At 37.5% G+C, this 20,894-nt stretch overlaps 1 protein-coding gene across 2 annotated transcripts; it reads right to left on the bottom strand.

Moving 5' to 3' along the window:
• Positions 1-2,180: 2,180 nt before the first annotated feature.
• Positions 2,181-19,400, bottom strand: LOC127880484 (uncharacterized). 2 transcript variants are annotated; one of them, XM_052427771.1, is made up of 4 exons: positions 19,362-19,400; positions 5,408-5,513; positions 3,966-4,105; positions 2,181-3,405 (listed from the first exon to the last, which is right to left on the bottom strand). In XM_052427771.1, exon 4 carries the CDS (start codon positions 3,312-3,314, stop codon positions 2,346-2,348), a length of 969 nt encoding a protein of 322 aa, XP_052283731.1. In that variant the 5' UTR covers positions 3,315-3,405; positions 3,966-4,105; positions 5,408-5,513; positions 19,362-19,400; the 3' UTR covers positions 2,181-2,345. The 2 variants fall into 2 exon arrangements, with proteins under 2 accessions (XP_052283731.1, XP_052283730.1); XM_052427770.1 differs by lacking the exon at positions 19,362-19,400 and adding an exon at positions 7,344-7,451.
• Between the last annotated feature and the right edge of the window lie 1,494 nt (positions 19,401-20,894).

The following is a 20,894-nucleotide window of genomic DNA, read 5'->3' as shown; positions in this document are numbered from 1 at the left end:
AATGTTCTTTTCCTTTTTTTAATTTTTTTCTTGATTTTTTACTGGAGCTTTTACGATCCAATGTTTACATTTATCAATATAAAGCATTTAATGAATAAGTTAAAAAAAATGCCAAAATCTGTGAAAAGGCCCCTTTAAAACTTAAACTTAACCCTTTGCATGCTGAGAAATTTGTCGTCTGCTAAAATGTTGTCTGCTGAATTTCTAAAATTAGCATTTTCAAAGAATATTATCAGAATAGCAAACAGTTTGGATCCTGATGAGACACCACGTTCTGTGGCGTCTCATCTGGATCCAAACTGTTTGCAAAGGCCTTCAAAATTCGGTTCCCGCACTGAAAGGGTTAAAATTACTATGCCAAATAAGGTGTGTGGCTTTTACATAAAAATTGTATATAAATCTTTTTAATCATGTTTGTTAATTTGTTTTGATTGTATGACTACTGAATAAATAATTTTGTAAATTGTTAATAGAAATTTTAGTTTTTATTAGGAAATATTAGGTAAAACTAAGAAAGTCCAATGCATATTGAGACAAATTAGTACTTAAGTTCGTTTCCTGGGAAGAACCAATACTGATTCTCGATGGGGATCGAAACTGGTTGCTCCAGATTGCTTAGCAGACACCATAGCCACTATTTCACTAAGACTCTGCTACAGATTTGCGTAATCCTTTGAGTAAAAACACTTTGTAAACAATGATATAAGCTTTATTACAACAGATATAATGCAAGATAAGCACATTTGAGTAGCATAGTTTATCACAAAACAGAATGCAGTATCTTAAAATGAGAGATTAATGATGAAAGACAACATGTGATAGCTAGAAATCATAAACTAATTTAAGGAAACGAAATCTGAAAATAACAAACATTCAGATACAGGTTTTGCACCAAAATGAGCAGAGATCCTATGATAATATTGAATGAATAAATGTGATTTGAGGTGAATCTCACAAATACTGACACTAAAACACTAAAATAACACAAAATTGAATACTTTCAAATCTAATTTAGATTATTTCAATACTCTTTATTCCTGATTACCGGTTACATGTATCACTTTGCTGACTAGTTAAAAAAATTAATAAATATGATAAATAAGCACATTTGAGTAGCAGAGATCATAAAATAGTATGCAGTATCACAGTATCATAAAATGAGAAATAAATTATGAAAGACAACATGTGACAGCTAGAAATCAGAAATTAACATCAATTAATTTCAGAAAACAAAATATGAAAATAACAAATAAACATTCAGATACAGGTATTGCACCAAAATGAACAGAGATCATATGATAAGATTGAAAAAATAAATGTGATTTGAGGTGAATCTCACAAATACTGACAATAAAATAATACAAAAATAAATAAAAATAAAAATTGAATACTTAAATATTTAATTTAGATCATTTCAATACTCTATTCCTGATTACCGGTTACATGTATCACTTTGCTGACTAATTAAACAATTAACAAATATTACAAATAAGTAAAATGTAACTGAACTGCAGAAAATAACCAACAAGCAAATGCGGTGACTCACAGTCACAATGCAAGAAGTAAAGATCATATTTTAAGACAATGTATTTTTTCTGGACAAAAACAACAGCACTAAACAAACACAATGTACATCTTTCTTTGATAAATACAGCTAAACAATACCAGCTTAAGACATTTACAAAACAGGTAACTATTCAGACTATGACTTATTTGGAGACAAGAGCTCTTTCACTACATGAGTCTTACAACAGGTAAAAACTCAGTCACATAAAACTCTCTCAACTTGTTTGTCATGCATTTCCAAAATGCATAATCAAATAAAATCCTCTCAATTCCAAGTCCTTTATTTGTGTAGACCACAAAATCACAAAATTCTGCTCTGCAAATGCCCATCTGTCCCTGCACTTGCGCATAATCTTCGTGGTTTCTTTTGAGTTTGATTTTGCTATTTTCCAACTGGCAGAAAAAGCCAGGATCCAAACAGGCATCTAATGGTGTCAAATTCCTTTTCGAGTAGCTACACTTAACTGCTAACAGTCCATAGCCATTTTCATTGTGAACTACTCCATCTGGTGATGCAGCCAACCATGGAAATGATGGGTTCACGACACAACCCGCTGCAAAGAACTCAGTCTTTTTACCCGTATTATTCATGTATTCCAGGTACTTTTTCACTGCCATATTTTCGTTTTTCTTTCCGTACACCACAGCCGGCACATTGGAAAGGTCCTTTGAGTTACACAAGTAGTTTTTAACAAAAATTTCCTTATCTTTTTTTCGTTTCATTACAGCCCCAAACTTACTGGCAGTTAAACGTTTTTTTTCTCACCTCAAACCAAAGGTCACAACCAGCTTGATCCTTTTGTACTTGTGAACAGGTCACAAGCTTCAGCATGTGTGAGCACAAGGCCAATGTCCTGGATTCCATCTGGATTGTCTTCCTCCAAGAGCCTATCATTCCATGGAAAGTCCGGTGGTGAGCCTAAACCTTGTCCAATTTTTACATCGACTGAAGGCAAATTTTCCGTAACCGAGAAGTCTCCTTCAGACACAGCAAGCTGGTAGGACAATGGAGATCCCATTGGTACTATGAAGCCCATTTTAGTGTGTGTTGGACCAGCTGTACCGCCTGTTGTCAGACAAAATCCGAACAGCGGATTGATTCTCTTCAATACTTCATTGGCTTCCTCTGTTGATACGGCTTTCTTCGCATCGTTGGCCCTTGCTTCATAAAGGGAAGGCTTAATTCCAGAGCTGCTTATGCCAAACTTTGGTTTTACAACCCTGTTGGACATCACAGCCTCTGAGCGGATGCCTTCGGTGCGAGGTTTTGTCCACTTCGATGGCATTTCTGTGCAGGTTTTCTCTCTAGGAAATTCTGTGAGCTTCAGTTTCATGTGACGGTCAATAGTGTAAAGGAGCGCATACACATGGTTACACTGACCACTGACACCTGCAACACAACTACATTTTCCAGATGTGACAGCCCCTTTCTTGTCAAGGCAGACATGTGCATGTGGGGAAGTTCTTTTTTTCATGGAGCGGAAACACTTACATCTAACAATTGTTGAACTGTCACGTTCAGATGTCCATGTGTCGAATACATACCCGTCATGAAAAAACACATAGCCTCGTTGAATAGGCTTTTCAACACCCAGTTTTGAACCTTTACCAGAACTTTTGGTCCATTCCAGAATGTTCATGTACGAAAAGTCTTTGAAGATTGGTCTGGTGCTTTGGGTCCATGTGCATTCTTCCAAATTAAAATGTTCTTCTGCTGTTGACACTGTCGATTGTCCTTTACAGTTCATACAGGACGACTTTTTCTTAGCTGCGAATGGCTGGTCTGGATAAGGATCCACAATTAGAATGTTATCCTGGTTGTCACTGAATTTCTTTACCCTGGAAAAAATATAAAAGTAAAGATTTAAACTTTGTAACAGAATGTTAAGATTTAAGGTGTTACAAAAAAAAACTACTCCAGAGTCTGTTTCAGATACTTGTTTTCCACCCAATTAACGCCACCCCTACCTTCTTTGTGACACAAAATGTATAAAGACAATCTAACTAAAGTGGCAACCAATTTCTAATGCAGACTTAAGAGAGAAATGTAACTTATTATGTCAGGGATTTTAATTGAAGCAGAAAGCTGTGTGCCACTATACATGTTATATCAAGTACTATATGCTGTGTGATCGAGTCAGGCCGACTAAACGGATAAAACTTATTTTTAACAGACTGGTTGACAGAAACATCATATTAATCATGGTAATGTACTTTGTTAGATGTCATTTACATATAATTGAGTTATAATAATCATAAACACTTCTTTCTGTTTTTATTGGGAATTATTTTTTTCAAATTGGGAATTTCTATTACAATTTAGGTTAGGGAATGGGTCCGTTTAACTGACCCGTAGATACACCAGGAAAAGGCCTGAAAAGGCGATATAAAATAAGTACCTCAAGCAAAGTTCGGCTTTTGTCTCCTTCGATTTCACAGCTTGTCCCCGGCATTTCAACCATATTCGCAACTCTGTAACTTTTCATCTTTCTGGTTGAGGTTGCGGTAAAACAGCCCCAGGGACATCCGTGGCATACAGCTACAAAAAAAATAAAAAGGCAGGTTTTAAGCATTATTGCTTCTTTAAAAAAAAATCATGTTACTTATACAACATACAAAATTGATCATATTTATTTTTTTAGAAAATGTTTTGAAATAAATATGATCGATATTGAATGTAGTATATGTTACATGATTTTTTTTAAATGGCAATAATGCTTAAAACCCATACATGCCAGAAATGTTCGGGTCCAAATTGGGACAGTCCATTAAAAATGTCGGGACATTTGACCAAAAAGCAGGACACCTAAAACGATCAATCATGCCACCTTTACTGAAGTCAGTTATCATCTAATTACTTACAAAACCTCATAATTTCTGGCAAATATTGGCGATAAATGTGTTTAGAATTGCATGAACACAGACGTTCTCCATTTTCGGGAAGTAAACAAACATGTGCACTATGCGGATGAATCCATTTGGGACTAAGGCAACGTTCAACAGGATGTTGTTTTTAGCACTGTTTTTTATTCAACCAATCATACATTAACTCTAAATTTAGATTGATGCAATATGTGCACATTATTTTCAGAAAATCAGTCAAAAACGAAAGTAAATTTATGTCTCTGGTATCGGTCAGCGCTCGATTTGTTTTACATATAATACACTGAATACCGCGTAATAATAGTATCTTTGGACTTGATTTGGGCCTTGAAATACAAAAGCAATCTGCTTAATGCACTACGATGCATCTATCACTAGCAATTAACGACCCTTATCATAAAAATACCTAGTCCAAATAATTTGACGTAATCTACCGATTACGATGTATATCGACCTCATATTTATTGGAGTAAAAAATACCCTGGGGTGAATGCCCGATAAAATCAATAATTTGCTGATATATCGCTGATAAGGTGTCAAAAACAACACTGGATCACTCGACTAGTAGATATGGTTTGTTAATAGGGGCCAATAAAGGGATGGTAATTAAAGCAAGACGGAGCTTGAATAGGGAATTTTATTGTGAACTTATAGAGCGTATATCGTTTTGCACGAATGTCGGGACAAATAGTGTCACATCGGGACACCGGGACAACACCCCAAAAGCAGGACTGTCCCGCCAAGATCGGGACGTCTGGCATGTATGTTAAAACCTGACAACTGAACTTGTATGTATTAATGTTGGGTTTCTGTACCGAGTCAATATTTATTAGATTGTAGTTATGGTACATGACTATGTCCGGATATATTCTTGCCACCAATGTTTATGTATTTGCATATATTAATAATAAAATTAGGAGTATTTATAGTGAATTCACATTTTAAACAAAAAACAAACCTTATGACAATCACAGTCGTATACGGTTGTACTTTCTTTCTCTGTTACCGGATCTGGTTCAGCCATGGTACTTCACTGTTTCTGAACATAGCATTTGGGATGATTCCTGAAAAAAATACCACATATAATCCAGGGCTTTTTTGCAGCTGATTTTTAAGCAAAACATATATTTTTTCACCACTTCAGTCAAAGAATCCCCAATAGATAGTTTCGGTTTTTAAATTTTATAAATATAGAGATTTTGGTGTAAAAAACAAGTAAGTTAAACAGAGGCGTATCCAGAAAATTTTCAGAGAGGTGGCTCAACAGGGGAGGGTGCGGGAGGGGTGTCCCCTTCCGTCGTCGATTTTTTTTTTTAATGGCACCTTGAAATGATGCGATTTCCTGCTATCTAATCAGCATTTTGCATGATAAAAGTGCCTGTGAAACAAGTTAGAACTTGAGTTCACACATCAAGTGTGACAGACACACGGACAGACAGACACACAGGGGTAAATCAAATGTCTCTCAAACCACTAAAGTGGTGGGGTACATTATCTTTATCAATAACTTTTTTAACGGAGTTAGATGGGTGGACCTCCTATTTAACCTTGTTGGATATCCTACTAGGTCAACTTAGGTACAACATTAAAATGTTTATGTCCATGTCCCTATGAATGGAAAGCAGGCACACAGCGGACAACCTGTCCTGACCCATTGATGATCTTAGTTTTGTCTTAACAAGTCATTGGGCACTGATACACCTTTCACACTCGCATGATGTGACAGGGAACACACATGATATGGACAAAACAGTGTAAATGGTGGGATACAGCTGGGAATCACAATGTGCAACAGAGCCCCGAAGGGAAGTAGGTGGGCTGGGTACACCTTTCCACCTATCCTGCCATATAAAGTGCAACTCCGCAGGAAGGGACTGAGGGGAAGGGAGATCATCATTGAACCATTCAAGGTCACAAGCACTGACATAATACGTTTTTAACACATTTTATATAAATTTATAAATATTTGACAAAATCGTATATACCCGCTTTAAGTGTGCAGTTGAATTTCACTGGCAAACACTTGTTACTCAAAAGGATTTTCACTCTAAAGAGCTAATACCAACTAAATTCATCAAAGAAATTACCGAAAAAATTATAATGATTGTCCATTGTTATCGTCTAAACTCTTTTATTGCTACAAATTGAAATATTGTTTTTCACAAGTCTCATGCGGCAGCCATTTGAAAACATTTTTCTATAGCTAAATGAATGGATGAATTTCATTAGTTGAATGTATCTTTTTCAGCCAATCAAATAGCGCAGTTTATTACTTACAGTCAATGAAGCGTGCACTTTAGCTGACGAAGGTTAGATCGTCTGTACACATGCCTGGGGGCTAATCACACAAATCGACAGCTGTTTATGGCTTAATAAGGGACATATGACAGGAAATACACAAGTGGATTGAAACTGTAAGCGGCCCATTTTTATTAAAAATCGTGTCTAGCCAGCCAGCTGGGGGGGGGGGGGGGCTTTAGCCCCCTAGCCCCCCACCTAAATACGCCTCTGGTTAAATGACCATTTCTCCTGATTGGTTTTCATTCACATTCTTCTAGTTTCTAGTTCTACTATTTACGAATAAAAAAGCCCCGAAATCATATAATTCCTATGATAAAATCATGATTACAAATATAAACTTTCTGAAAATAAATCGTAATACGCTTTGTTTTCAGTATTTGGCATTTTTTATAAAATATTTACATTTAAGTTCCAATCCTGGTGTAGTGGTAAATGTACGAAGTAACGAACATGAAATGTGTCTTGACAAAACGGAATGTTTAATGCATTTTTTCTCACTTCATCGTACTTAAAAGTAAATATACAACAAGCGATAGCTTTAATATGCGTCAATATAATAATTAAAATGAAACATGTGTGCATCTTACGGTAACGCATATATTGTGCTAAAGACGTTGATTTCTTCAGCGACACAGTACAATTTTATTTTCTCTGGCGAATTTCTATCCCCCGTTGACGTCACATCCGGCTAAGGGACACAACTCTTACACTAGTAAAAGCGAATAACTGAAAGGGTGTATTACCTACTTATTTAATACAATACTGTCAGAATAATGACGCCATTTTAGTGTTTATTGTTACGTCATATTTTATCCTTTCCTGCTATTTTATCATTCATTATAAAAAGTCATTTCTAACCTTTATCTTTAAGATAAGAAAGTGATAGGATACTAAGAAAACTATAGAACAAAGTGACGACCTGTCGGGTCTTTATTCCTTGCAATTATATGGACATATAAAACAAATCATCTTACGCATCAAACGTAAATCTCGTGATGAAAAATGATAATAATGCTATATTCACAATCTAATATATTCACAATTGTTGCAGACAAAATGCTTTATAAGTACATTCTCATCACACATAATTAAAGATGCATGCAGCAAATGCCTTCAAACGTAAGCGATCCCATTAGGGTCTTCGCCTTTGCATGGGTTGACTTTTAAAGTCAATCGAAATAACGATGATAAGAACAAGCGACAACACGATGACGATATCGCAGGAGAACGATGACGAAGACACGATTTTACAATAAAAATACACAATACAATTCAATATGATGATGAAAATGCGATATAATTTCGTATTTTCACCATCGTATTCCCTCGTTATCATCATCGTGATGTCGTATTGTGGCGGTAAAGTATTCATTTACGATTCAGATATAAATAATGATCGGTATCAATGAACGTTGAAGGGTAATAAGGGGAATGATGATTCTATGCGAGTCATGTATGTTGTGGGCTACTATGAGTAGCTCATCCATGGAATGTGACGTGCACTCTTGTTTACATTATTCATGAAGTTTTTCTTCTGACGTTTTCGACGGCGACTTTTCTCTAGTATGCCTTAGAGCACAGTCCTGAACAGTCAGTCGTGTCTGGTGACGTGTCCAAACCGAGCCAGCTTTCGTCCTTTGACGGTCGCCATAAGGTGTTCTCGTTGGCCAACGAGTACTGCTATCATGTTACGGACGTAGGCGTTGGTCATGTTCTTTAGCTAGGAGTTGCGGAGAAGTCTTCTGAAACACTTGTTTTAAAGTCCTGGGTCCTGCTTTCTGCGCTCGCGTGAATCGACTAGATCTTGCAACCAAACAATAGGACATAGGCACTTGCAGTTTGATTGTCGGAAAAGCTCAATGGAGCAGCTTATCCACAACCTTCTTAGTATTGCCACCTCTTCGGTCGTCAATTAAGATCATATTCGGACCTCAATTGTTCTGTTGTCATTTTTGGATAGAGTTGCGCCAAAGTACTATTAACGGGTTTGTTCGTACACGTCAACATGCATGGTCTTTGACTTCTCCATGCTGACATCTAAACCGCATGCTCATGGTTTTGCAGAGAGACTGTTGGTGATGTCTTCTAGTTCACTGCCGGTACCACACATGAGGTCCATGTCATCAGTCAATAAAAAGTAACATTTCCCAATTTATATGTTTTAAGAGACACTCAAGAAATATCTGCGATTGTCTTTTTCTGTCGATATATTATATGTAATTTCAATACAGCCTGTACAAGTAAATTTGTTTGAAAAAATCATGCAATAGAACAATATTATTGACAATATTTATGACAATGTATCGGTAAATTTAAGCTTTTTTCTGTACTAACATATTTTAATGAAGTTACATCCAGTTTGAGATAAACTGTCGTACGAATTCAACCAATAAAAAAGTGTTCACAACAAACTGCATTTCGGAAGTGCACCAGCACGCGACAGTTTTTCAAATTAAAGAAATAATCATAACTTCTTGCGGATATTAAAATACCATCGCATGTAAAATATATATGCCATGGACTTATGTATGCTTCCAAACGCATTGTTTATGTATTTTTAGAACTTACTATGTACAAATAATACGTCACCCATAAATAGCATTCCTATCGATATTAAGTCTACCGACTATGTACATGAAGATACATAGAAATATCTATCACCGGATATGTAATTTAAAACATTATTCAACAATTAATAAAATCTATTAGTATTAATGTAATTGTGGCCAAGAATTATAAGAATACTTGTCACATGTTTGCCCGTGTTATGTTACCTTTTTAATTCACGCCAAGACACACTGTGTATACTTTCAAGATTTACTAAATCGGCAGAATGTTATAAGACAATTTTAGTGTCCTCAGTTAACGTTTGAGCGGGGTATTCTTTTCGCGAAAGAAATTGTGAAATGCACAGAAACAGCGATTAATTTACAAAAGCGAATAAACATTGTCCCACAGTTTTGCGAATAAACGTACATATAACATTTAATCCCATGTTAACATATTTTATGTCTCTGTGGGGTTGTTATACACATCGCAACTATTTCTTGACTAACGATCAGGTGTAACGTGCACGCAACTTGTTATGTTATTAAATGTTGATAGTATTATTATTTTGGGAAATTTCAGTTCAATGCTGAAAGGGGCCTTTTCACATATTGTGGCATGTATTAAAGTTTGTCATTAATGCTTTATATTGATAAATGTAAACATTAGATCTAAAAAGCTCTAGTAAAATATCATAAATAAAATTAAAAAAAATAAAAAAAGTAACAATCAACAGGGCTCGAACCACTGACCCCTGGAGTCCTGGAGTAAAACGTCTACCAGTTAGACCACTCGGCAATCCGTGCTCATTCAATGATGGATGTATTTTATACTTCATATAAGCAATCCTCGTAATTTCACAAAATATGACGACAACATCAGAACTCTCCAAATTATTCAATCGTTTCGCGTTGCATCGCTGTATAATTTTCGGGTTTTTAATCGTCAAAAGTTGCATATAATGACTATTTTAGAGCATGGTAAATGTTCAGTATTACTGTTTCCTCAGAAATATCATAACTAAAACAAAAATTTACAAATCTGAAACAACATTTTTTAATTTTGTCAATTTACCCAAACGGGAAAAGGCCCCTTTAAGCCCATTTTCATACATACTGCATATATTTGAGGTTTTTGATATCTCGGAAATTATTGAAATAAGCATGTGCAATTATGCATGTAGTATGAAGGGGTAAATAAACAGATAATGCAATGACTGTGCAGATGGTGGCATATGTTCTGTGTATACCATACTTAACGCCTTAGCTAAAGATATTGGTGTAAACAGATACCAAACAAATTATAATATTATGATGATAAATGGTCAAGAGGATATACCGATTGTTTGCATAAACAATCAATGTTGCTTTGGTGTCATTTGGTTTAGCCATTATATATTGATATTATACATGTGTACTCTAAACACCAATACAATCCGGGTAATGCCCTTTATATTGCGTTTTGATGATAAATACAGAAAGCGTAATTAGTTTGTAAACATAGATCTTAAAAAGCAACTGCGATTGAGTTGTTTAACCAACGAAAACTAACAAAAAATTCACTATAGTCTTGCACGCAGCTGACATTACACACACTAACTCAATACAATAAGGGTTCGCGTTCAAATTACTCACACTCAATCATAATAAGCGTTCATTAAAATCAGTTTTGACATTCAAATCACAATTATCGTTCATTGCAACCACGGTTAGAGTGCAAATAATTTACTGTAACGATATAACCAATTTCTTTGTTATTTAATGTTAATTATAGGGCCTCATTTGTATAGAACTTTACATTTGTCAAGTTATGTAAGTTTTCAGATTTTTCTGTTTGGTGGTTATAATATGGGTTTTAAGCAAGTTTTTGTTAGGCACATTATTCAGGGTGGTAGAAAATACATTTTAAGCCAAAACTCGATTAAATACGTTTAAGAATCTTCGATATTCATATTTTTGTAAATTGTTGTTTTTCTGTAAAGTAAGACTTACGGGCCTCAGTAATTTACGCTTGGGGTCGTACGATATCGGGTGATGTGTACATGATCGATTTATGTCTAATTTTATTGGTCAGTTGAAGAAAAGTTGTTCAGTTCGAGTCCATGGAAAGCATGTTTCTCGATTTTTCGGTAAACGCTGCTGCGCGGTTACACGTATAAATCGGCAGGCTATTTGACATACACGGACAGTTACAGCATTGCGACTAGAGCACTAGCTGGGAAGTAAGTGTACACAACATACGGCATTTGGGTAAGTTATTTTATTTTATATTATATTTTGTTGATACTCGTTTTGCTAGGTGAAATATATTGTTGTTTTATTTCAATATTGCAATTTATGCTTAGAGGTATAAAGTAAATTGTTGTTTGCATTTTTACAAGTAAACGCCGAAATCATGTTTCAATTTTTAAATATTTGTCAAACGCGGAAATTTGTATTACCTGTGTAGTTGTTTGCTTGTGTACACAATCCTAGGTACGCGAGGCATGTATAATAATGACTTTGTTAGTGTATTTATATCATTTATTTTGTGTAGACGCTGTATTTATCAATTGATTAAACAAACCATTAATGTTTGATTTAATTCAATATTACACCTAACGGTGGAGTATCATATTTAACATGTAGATGATAGTTGGTGAATTGTATTATATGTACAACTTTTTGTTGCACACAGTGCATTTAATATATGCATTCTAGCGAGTAGCAATACTTTATAAGAAACTTGTGCATTTATGGAAGTAAACAAGTTTGTGATACTTTGTATGACATTGTACCATATTATATTTATATGGTATGACTGTAAGATAGTCGTTAATGACAAAGTATTTACTAATGTCATTTATTTTAGCCGTTTCAAAGTGGTGAGTCGTATGGCATAATAGACGTCAGGTCGTCAACGCACCGCTAGTTACGCCAGTGCTACATGAGCGTCCGTAAGTCTACAGGGCGTCATACTCGTTGACAGTACCTACGACACCTCGTTATAAGGCGGCAATACGGTTAACCGTTCGCACCGGTATACGGCCGGTTACGTAATACGTCATCAGTACGTTATACTTCCGGGCATAGTCTGCTCGACGTTTGACAACGTTCTACTTCCAGGCATAGTCTCCTCGGTGTTTGACAGAACACTACTTCCAGGCTTCATACAGCTCGGGTATCTACAGTCTACTTCCGGGCTTCATACAGCTCGGCTATCTACAGTCTACTTCCGGGCTTCATACAGCTCGGGTTATCTGCACTTTACTTTAAGGCTTGATACAGTTCGAGGTTTGCTACTACTACGACCGGTGCTCAATTCCGGTTCTGGTCATTGACGGCTGTACATAAGTTCAGGTCGTGACACTCAATATTACTCCACCACTACATTTACCATCTACAGTTGGACTACGTCATCAGAATTTTAACTGGCCATTAACTTTTATACTTTGGTGTTTATTTCTTTTCATAGTCATATCATATTGTAAATAGTTTATTTTAATGTTTGTAAATAAATTGCTTTATTGTTCTTGTTTATTTGTATCTGGTTCTACAGGGGTTATTGCACTGGGTTATCACAGCGTCTGCAATCCTGACCGTTACATTTACACACAATCACAATCAGCTATTACAGCCACGTCGGTTAGGGGTTAAATTACACACACACAATCCCAATAGGCATTCATTAAAGAAAAGGTAAGTGTTAAAAATCTCACACAAAATCGCAATTTCTTTCATTTCGATCAAGGTAAGCGTTGAAATAACATGCATTAAATCACATTTAGTGTTACGTACAATCTGAGTTGCATTCTAATGACTCAAACGTAAACTTATTAGCAAACATATGACAGAAATAGTATAAGTAAACTGATACATGTATGTCGAAATAAAGATATGTTTATGTCTTGTTTTCAACCTTACAACATCTCTTTGACGTGTCCTAAATGCAACCGCGAATACGTCACATCCCAATTTCATGACATTAATTGTTGACTTAAGATGCCTTAACCTAAAATTTAATACAAAAATATTAACATAATGCAAACTAAGCAGTTATGCTGACAATAAAAAACAACATTATTTTATTTGCCATACATGTGAAAGATTGTTTACTCCGCTGTTAAATGAAAATTAATGGCATTGTTCAAATATTTGTACAATATTATTCAACAAAAATATCGGCTGTTTATCTATTTTGTTTATTGTTTGTTACCTACACGAAAAAGGAAAGGTTGCATCTTTTATAAGGCGAGACGATATTGTATTTATTAAACATGTATATAACTTTATTTCGTGAAACAATAAAAGGTGGTTTGGTTATTGTGTAAATGGTTTTTGAAGTGTTTTATTTTTCATGTCCAAAAATTAATTTGAAAGAGTTGCAGATTTTATAAAGTTTGATTCTAATTTATGATACATTACACTTACACTTACAGTGTTTATAGTCTTTAATATTAAATTCTAAGTACGACTTTGGTTTAGTACAATATTATTAAAATGTTATTCTAAGTCTTAACAAAACCCGCGACTCGTTAACTAATAGGCAACCAAGGAAAATAGATGTGGTCTAATACGCAACGATTCTTGTTCGGAGCCGAATGTTGTGAAAATAGCTTTGGAAATTCCAAGAAACTCGCACGCAATCGAGTAAACTTTTGTTAAAACATATCTATCGTATACAGAGAGGTAAAACCAATGAATAGAACACTGTTTACTTTAAAGTTCACGACTGTGTTTATCTTGACTTAGTTGGAATATTTATTAAACTGATTGTGTGTGTTGAAGTTACGGAAACGCAAGTAAGTAAATATGATTTTTTTGGCGCGAAAATTGGCAGATAGATAAAACAAGACTATTGCCAAGCAATAAAAGTCCCCTACTGGCTCCACCATTGTCAGAAATTTCACTATTGTCAGAATATTTTTTTATTTGTTTCCATAGCAACCACAATTTTTGACGTAGGAAGAAAATGAAATGACGTGCATAATGTCCATATTGCCATCTATACATGTTCCAAGTTTCATGAAAAAATATTAAGAACTTTTAAAGTTATCGCAGGATCCAGAAAAAAAACACCATTTTCAGCACTATTTCTAGTCTTTGTGTTGCCATAGCAACCACAATTTTTGACGTAGGAACAAAATGGAACGACGTGCATAATGTCCATATTGCCATCTATCCATGTTGCAAGTTTCATGAAAAAATATTAAGAACTTTTAAAGTTATCGCAGGATCCAGAAAAAACACCATTTTCAGCACTATTTCTAGTCTATTTGTTGCCATAGCAACCACAATTTTTGACGTAGGGACAAAATGAAATGACGTGCATAATGTCCATATTGTCATCTATCCATGTTGCAAGTTTCATGAAAAAATATTAAGAACTTTTAAAGTTATCGCAGTATCCAGAAAAAAAACACATTTTCAGCACTATTTCTAGTCTATTTGTTGCCATAGCAACCACAATTTTTGACGCAGGAACAAAATAAAATAACGTGCATAATGTCCACATTGCAATCTATCCATGTTCCAAGTTTAATGAAAAAATATTAAAAACTTTTAAAGTTATCGCAGGATCCAGAAAAAAAACACCATTGTCAGCACTATTTCTAGTCTATTTGTTGCCATAGCAACCACAATTTTTGACGTAGGAACAAAATGAAATGACGTGCATAATGTCTACATTGCCATCTATCCATATTCCAAGTTTCATAAACAAATATTAAGAACTGTTAAAGTTATCGCAAGATCTAGAACAAAACACCATTTTCAGCACTATTTCTAGTCTATTTGTTGCCATAGCAACCACAATTTTTGACGTAGAAACAAAATGAAATGACGTGCATAATGTCCACATTGCCATCTATCCATATTCCAAGTTTCATGAAAATATATTAAGAACTTTTAAAGTTATCGCAGGATCCAGAAAAGTGTAACGGACGGATACAAAAGCTTTGACTATAACATAAATGAACCAACGTTTTTCGTTCGTATTATTGTTGTCAAATCATAAGCATTGAAACTCTAAACCGTTGGCTATTAAAAAACCAAAATTTATCCGGATATTACTTCTAAATTATTACCTATTCGTTCATAAAGAGGTTGGCTATTTTCAATCCCAAACTGCTGGTCATTTTCAAAATCGGTGGTTTTGCTAAAAGATAAATGTAGGAAAAATCGTTCTATAAATATTAAAGCCATTATAAAATAAAAATACACATATATTTGTTACAAATAGTATTAAAGACACGATGGTTAAACAAACATCATGTGCAAATTTTGAGAGAGATACATATATAATTATATTCTATAACTTACATATGTATATAACATAAAATATGTGGAAGACCCAAAGTAGGATTGCGTTGTTCTGATTTTTTACAGTTCTGATAGTTGATATTAAATCATTTATCATGGTATACCCCAAACATGTAGAGTTAGCAAATGTGCTTTAATATTGGTATTTAAGTACAACTTAATTCAGGTTATTTATTTTTACCCATTTGCATACACTTGCCCTGGTCAGATCAAAACAATTTGGTTATTATGTCAGTTTGTTAATATGTAATACCAAAACAAGAGCACATGCTTGTAACACAAAGTAACAGAATGACGAAACAATGGAAGTTGGGGGTGAAAAAATGTTTTGACAATTCCCTCTAATAATCGGAAAAATTCGGACAGACGGACGAAGCGATTCAATGCATTTGAGAACTTAATCTTATTCAGAAATGTGGTAATTGTATTTTGCACCAATAGCTTCTGTAGACTGAGCTCAATGGAGTCTCGGGTCCCTTCTGTAGACTGAGCTCAATGGAGTCTCGGGTCCCTTCTGTAGACTGAGCTCAATGGAGTCTCGGGTCCCTTCTGTAGACTGAGCTCAATGGAGTCTCGGGTCCCTTCTGTAGACTGAGCTCAATGGAGTTTCGGGTCCCTTCTGTAGACTGAGCTCAATGGAGTCTAGGGTCCCTTCTGTAGACTGAGCTCATTGGAGTCTCGGGTCCCTTCTGTAGACTGAGCTCAATGGAGTCTCGGGTCCCCTCTGTAGACTGAGCTCAATGGAGTCTCGGGTCCCTTCTATAGACTGAGCTCAATGGAGTCTCGGGTCCCTTCTGTAGACTGAGCTCAATGGAGTCTCGGGTCCCTTCTGTAGACTGAGCTCAATGGAGTCTCGGGGACCCTCTGTAGACTGAGCTCAATGGAGTCTCGGGTCCCTTCTGTAGACTGAGCTCAATGGAGTCTCGGGTCCCTTCTGTAGACTGAGCTCAATGGAGTCTCGGGTTCCTTCTGTAGACTGAGCTCAATGGAGTCTCGGGTCTCTGCTATAGACTGAGCTCAATGGAGTCTCGGGTCCCTTCTGTAGAATGAGCTCAATGGAGTCTAGGGTCCCTTCTGTAGACTGAGCTCAATGGAGTCTCGGGTCCCTTCTGTAGACTGAGCTCAATGGAGTCTCGGGTCCCTTCTATAGACTGAGCTCAATGGAGTCTCGGGTCCCTGCTATAGACTGAGCTCAATGGAGTCTCGGGTCCCTTCTGTAGACTGAGCTCAATGGAGTCTCGGGTCCCTTCTGTAGACTGAGCTCAATGGAGTCCCGGGTCCCTTCTGTAGACTGAGCTCAATGGAGTCTCGGGTCCCTTCTGTAGACTGAGCTCAATGGAGTCTCGGATCCCTTCTGTAGACTGAGCTCAATGGAGTCTCGGGTCCCTTCTGTAGACTGAGCTCAATGGAGTCTCGGGTCCCTTCTGTAGACTGAGCTCAATGGAGTCTCGGGTCCTTTCTGTAGACTGAGCTCAATGGAGTCTAGGGTCCCTTCTGTAGACTGCGCTCAATGGAGTCTCGGGTCTTTTCTGTAGACTGAGCTCAAAGGAGTCTAGGGTCCCTTCTATAGACTGAGCTCAATGGAGTTTCGAGTCCCTTCTGTAGACTGAGCTCAATGGAGTCTAGGGTCCCTTCTGTAGACTGAGCTCATTGGAGTCTCGGGTCCCTTCTGTAGACTGAGCTCAATGGAGTCTCGGGTCCCCTCTGTAGACTGAGCTCAATGGAGTCTCGGGTCCCTTCTATAGACTGAGCTCAATGGAGTCTCGGGTTCCTTCTGTAGACTGAGCTCAATGGAGTCTCGGGTCCCTTCTGTAGACTGAGCTCAATGGAGTCTCGGGTCCCTTCTGTAGACTGAGCTCAATGGAGTCTCGGGTCCCTTCTGTAGACTGAGCTCAATGGAGTCTCGGGTCCCTGCTATAGACTGAGCTCAATGGAGTCTCGGGTCCCTTCTGTAGACTGAGCTCAATGGAATCTCGGGTCCCCTCTGTAGACTGAGCTCAATGGAGTCTAGGGTCCCTTCTGTAGACTGAGCTCAATGGAGTCTCGGGTCCCTTCTGTAGACTGAGCTCAATGGAGTCTCGGGTCCCTTCTGTAGACTGAGCTCAATGGAGTCTCGGGTCCTTTCTGTAGACTGAGCTCAATGGAGTCTCGGGTCCCTTCTGTAGACTGAGCTCAATGGAGTCTAGGGTCCCTTCTGTAGACTGAGCTCAATGGAGTCTGGGGTCTTTCTGTAGACTGAGCTCAATGGAGTCTCGGGTCCCTTCTGTAGACTGAGCTCAATGGAGTCTCGGGTCCCTTCTGTAGACTGAGCTCAATGGAGTCTCGGGTCCCTTCTGTAGACTGAGCTCAATGGAGTCTCGGGTCCCTTCTGTAGACTGAGCTCAATGGAGTCTCGGGTCCTTTCTGTAGACTGAGCTCAATGGAGTCTAGGGTCCCTTCTGTAGACTGAGCTCAATGGAGTCTCGGGTCCTTTCTGTAGACTGAGCTCAATGGAGTCTATGGTCCCTTCTGTAGACTGAGCTCAATGGAGTCTAGGGTCCCTTCTGTAGACTGAGCTCAATAGAGTCTCGGGTCCTTTCTGTAGACTGAGCTCAATGGAGTCTAGGGTCCCTTCTGTAGACTGAGCTCAATGGAGTCTAGGGTCCCTTCTGTAGACTGAGCTCAATGGAGTCTCGGGTCCCTTCTGTAGACTGAGCTCAATGGAGTCTCGGGTCCCTGCTATAGACTGAGCTCAATGGAGTCTCGGGTCCTTTCTGTAGACTGAGCTCAATGGAGTCTCGGGTCCCTTCTGTAGACTGAGCTCAATGGAGTCTAGGGTCCCTTCTGTAGACTGAGCTCAATGGAGTCTCGGGTCCCTTCTGTAGACTGAGCTCAATGGAGTCTCGGGTCCCTTCTGTAGACTGAGCTCAATGGAGTCTAGGGTCCCTTCTGTAGACTGAGCTCAATGGAGTCTCGGGTCCTTTCTGTAGACTGAGCTCAATGGAGTCTAGGGTCCCTTCTGTAGACTGAGCTCAATGGAGTCTAGGGTCCCTTCTGTAGACTGAGCTCAATGGAGTCTCGGGTCCTTTCTGTAGACTGAGCTCAATGGAGTCTAGGGTCCCTTCTGTAGACTGAGCTCAATGGAGTCTAGGGTCCCTTCTGTAGACTGAGCTCAATGGAGTCTCGGGTCCCTTCTGTAGACTGAGCTCAATGGAGTCTCGGGTCCCTTCTGTAGACTGAGCTCAATGGAGTCTAGGGTCCCTTCTGTAGACTGAGCTCAATGGAGTCTCGGGTCCCTTCTGTAGACTGAGCTCAATGGAGTCTAGGGTCCCTTCTGTAGACTGAGCTCAATGGAGTCTCGGGTCCTTTCTGTAGACTGAGCTCAATGGAGTCTAGGGTCCCTTCTGTAGACTGAGCTCAATGGAGTCTCGGGTCCCTTCTGTAGACTGAGCTCAATGGAGTCTCGGGTCCCTTCTGTAGACTGAGCTCAATGGAGTCTCGGGTCCCTTCTGTAGACTGAGCTCAATGGAGTCTCGGGTCCCTTCTGTAGACTGAGCTCAATGGAGTCTCGGGTCCCTTCTGTAGACTGAGCTCAATGGAGTCTCGGGTCTATACCTGTATGCTTGATTAGCGTTTCCATCTGAACAATAAATAAACTGTGTGATAGCGTATAATCATAACATGAACACACTAAACAGTTTAATAGCAGTATATAATAAAGGTATGAGCGTGTTAAGCCGTGTACACGAGCTAGTATGTGCGAAGGATTAAGCAAGAGGAACTCACGCTATTCAGATTGATCTGTCTTTTTCGTATTGTATGCAGTGTAATGCATGTCCATGTCATCAGATGGAGACGCTGAAACAATTAACGTTTAATGTTTAGATATGGTCACAACACACCGGTATACACGATTAAAAAGCCATTCAAATACTCACCATTTAAACACAGATGTTTTTGTTTGAAGTATTTAGTACATATCTTTCATTTTCTATATAGTTTTGTTTTTTTTGTTGGAAATTTGGTAAGTGAGTACATATGAATTTTTTTTAAAATAATTTGTACTAGCCCTTCCTAGTATTGACATTGGTATTGCGCGGGTCTGCATGCACATTCTTACGTAGAAAGGTTTATTAAACAAAGTGAACCCACCTGTCGTCACACATTTACAAATCAATCGGAATCGTCTTCTTATCACGAGAAATCCAACTATTATTATAATTATAACGCATCCGTATGGCAAGCGGTTCGACGCATAATCCCAAGAAACTAAGTCTCTCATGAGAACATAGGTTCTCGCTTGAAGATTGCACATGGCTTCCAGAACCCAAGTTTTCAAATGAGAACCTAGGTTTTCATGAGAACCTAGGTTCTCATTTGAAAACCAAGGTTCTGGTAAGAACCTAGGTCCTCAGAACGAGAACCTAAGTTCTCATGAAAAACCTAGTTTTTTGGGATTATGCGTCGAACTGCTTGCCATATCCGTTGTTTTCATTTGGGAAACATAGTTCTCATGAGGGCATAGGTTAACAGAATTACGCGTCTTTAATTCTAAATCCATGGTTTTCGTTTGGGAACCATAGGTTTCCAGAATTACGCGTCGGACGGCATAAACTTGTTCGTTTGGAATACGAGACATATATTATTCAGGGCGCATGATCAATGGGGTTCACATATGATTACACACGGGCTGGAAAGAATGAAAACACGCTGTTAAGAACTTTACTTTTGCATATATCTCAAGTTATTGAAATATGTTTGCAAAGTCTTTAGTGCATACGTTTTTCTTGCAGTGTGGGCCGATATCTTACGATTGAATAATACATCATTACACATTATCAATAGAGATTAAATTTCTATTTATACCATAATGTTAGCTTACTATTTCACAGACATACTTAAAATAGAAAACTGTACCGTACAGTCGTTTGAGGCCCGAACACGGGAACTGAATATCTGAAACTCATTTAATGCTGTAAAGATGAATTATGTAACGATTGATCTGAATTTGTTTCAATTTTTAGTCTGAAAAAAATATTTACAATTAAAAATGTATTTCATAAACAGTTTAATTTTTTTTATAAACGTGTTCAGACCAATGTCGACCGATTACTTTACTAATTTCATTCCTCAAGAAGTTTCCTACAAGTTTCGTTGAATATTATTTAGAATTGTCTGAACATTGTTCAAATAATGTTCTTGGGGAGTACATTTACTGTTTCACGTCTATTTCTTATCATTCTACACATATGCCGCCAGCGTGTACCAAGCAATGGGAGACAACTGGAGGTAAGTTTTTCAAGCGGTTCGACGCATAAT

This window comes from Dreissena polymorpha, chromosome 5 (assembly GCF_020536995.1).
Source record: "Dreissena polymorpha isolate Duluth1 chromosome 5, UMN_Dpol_1.0, whole genome shotgun sequence".
NCBI classification, from domain to species: domain Eukaryota; kingdom Metazoa; phylum Mollusca; class Bivalvia; order Myida; family Dreissenidae; genus Dreissena; species Dreissena polymorpha.
The sequence above is the reverse complement of the archived record's forward strand: the minus strand, read 5'-3'. Positions and strand labels throughout refer to the sequence as shown.

Coding starts and splice junctions, on each gene's coding strand:
- LOC127880484 (XM_052427771.1), bottom strand. CDS start 3,314: ATGAACTGTAAAGGACAATCGACAGTGTCAACAGCAGAAGAACATTTT.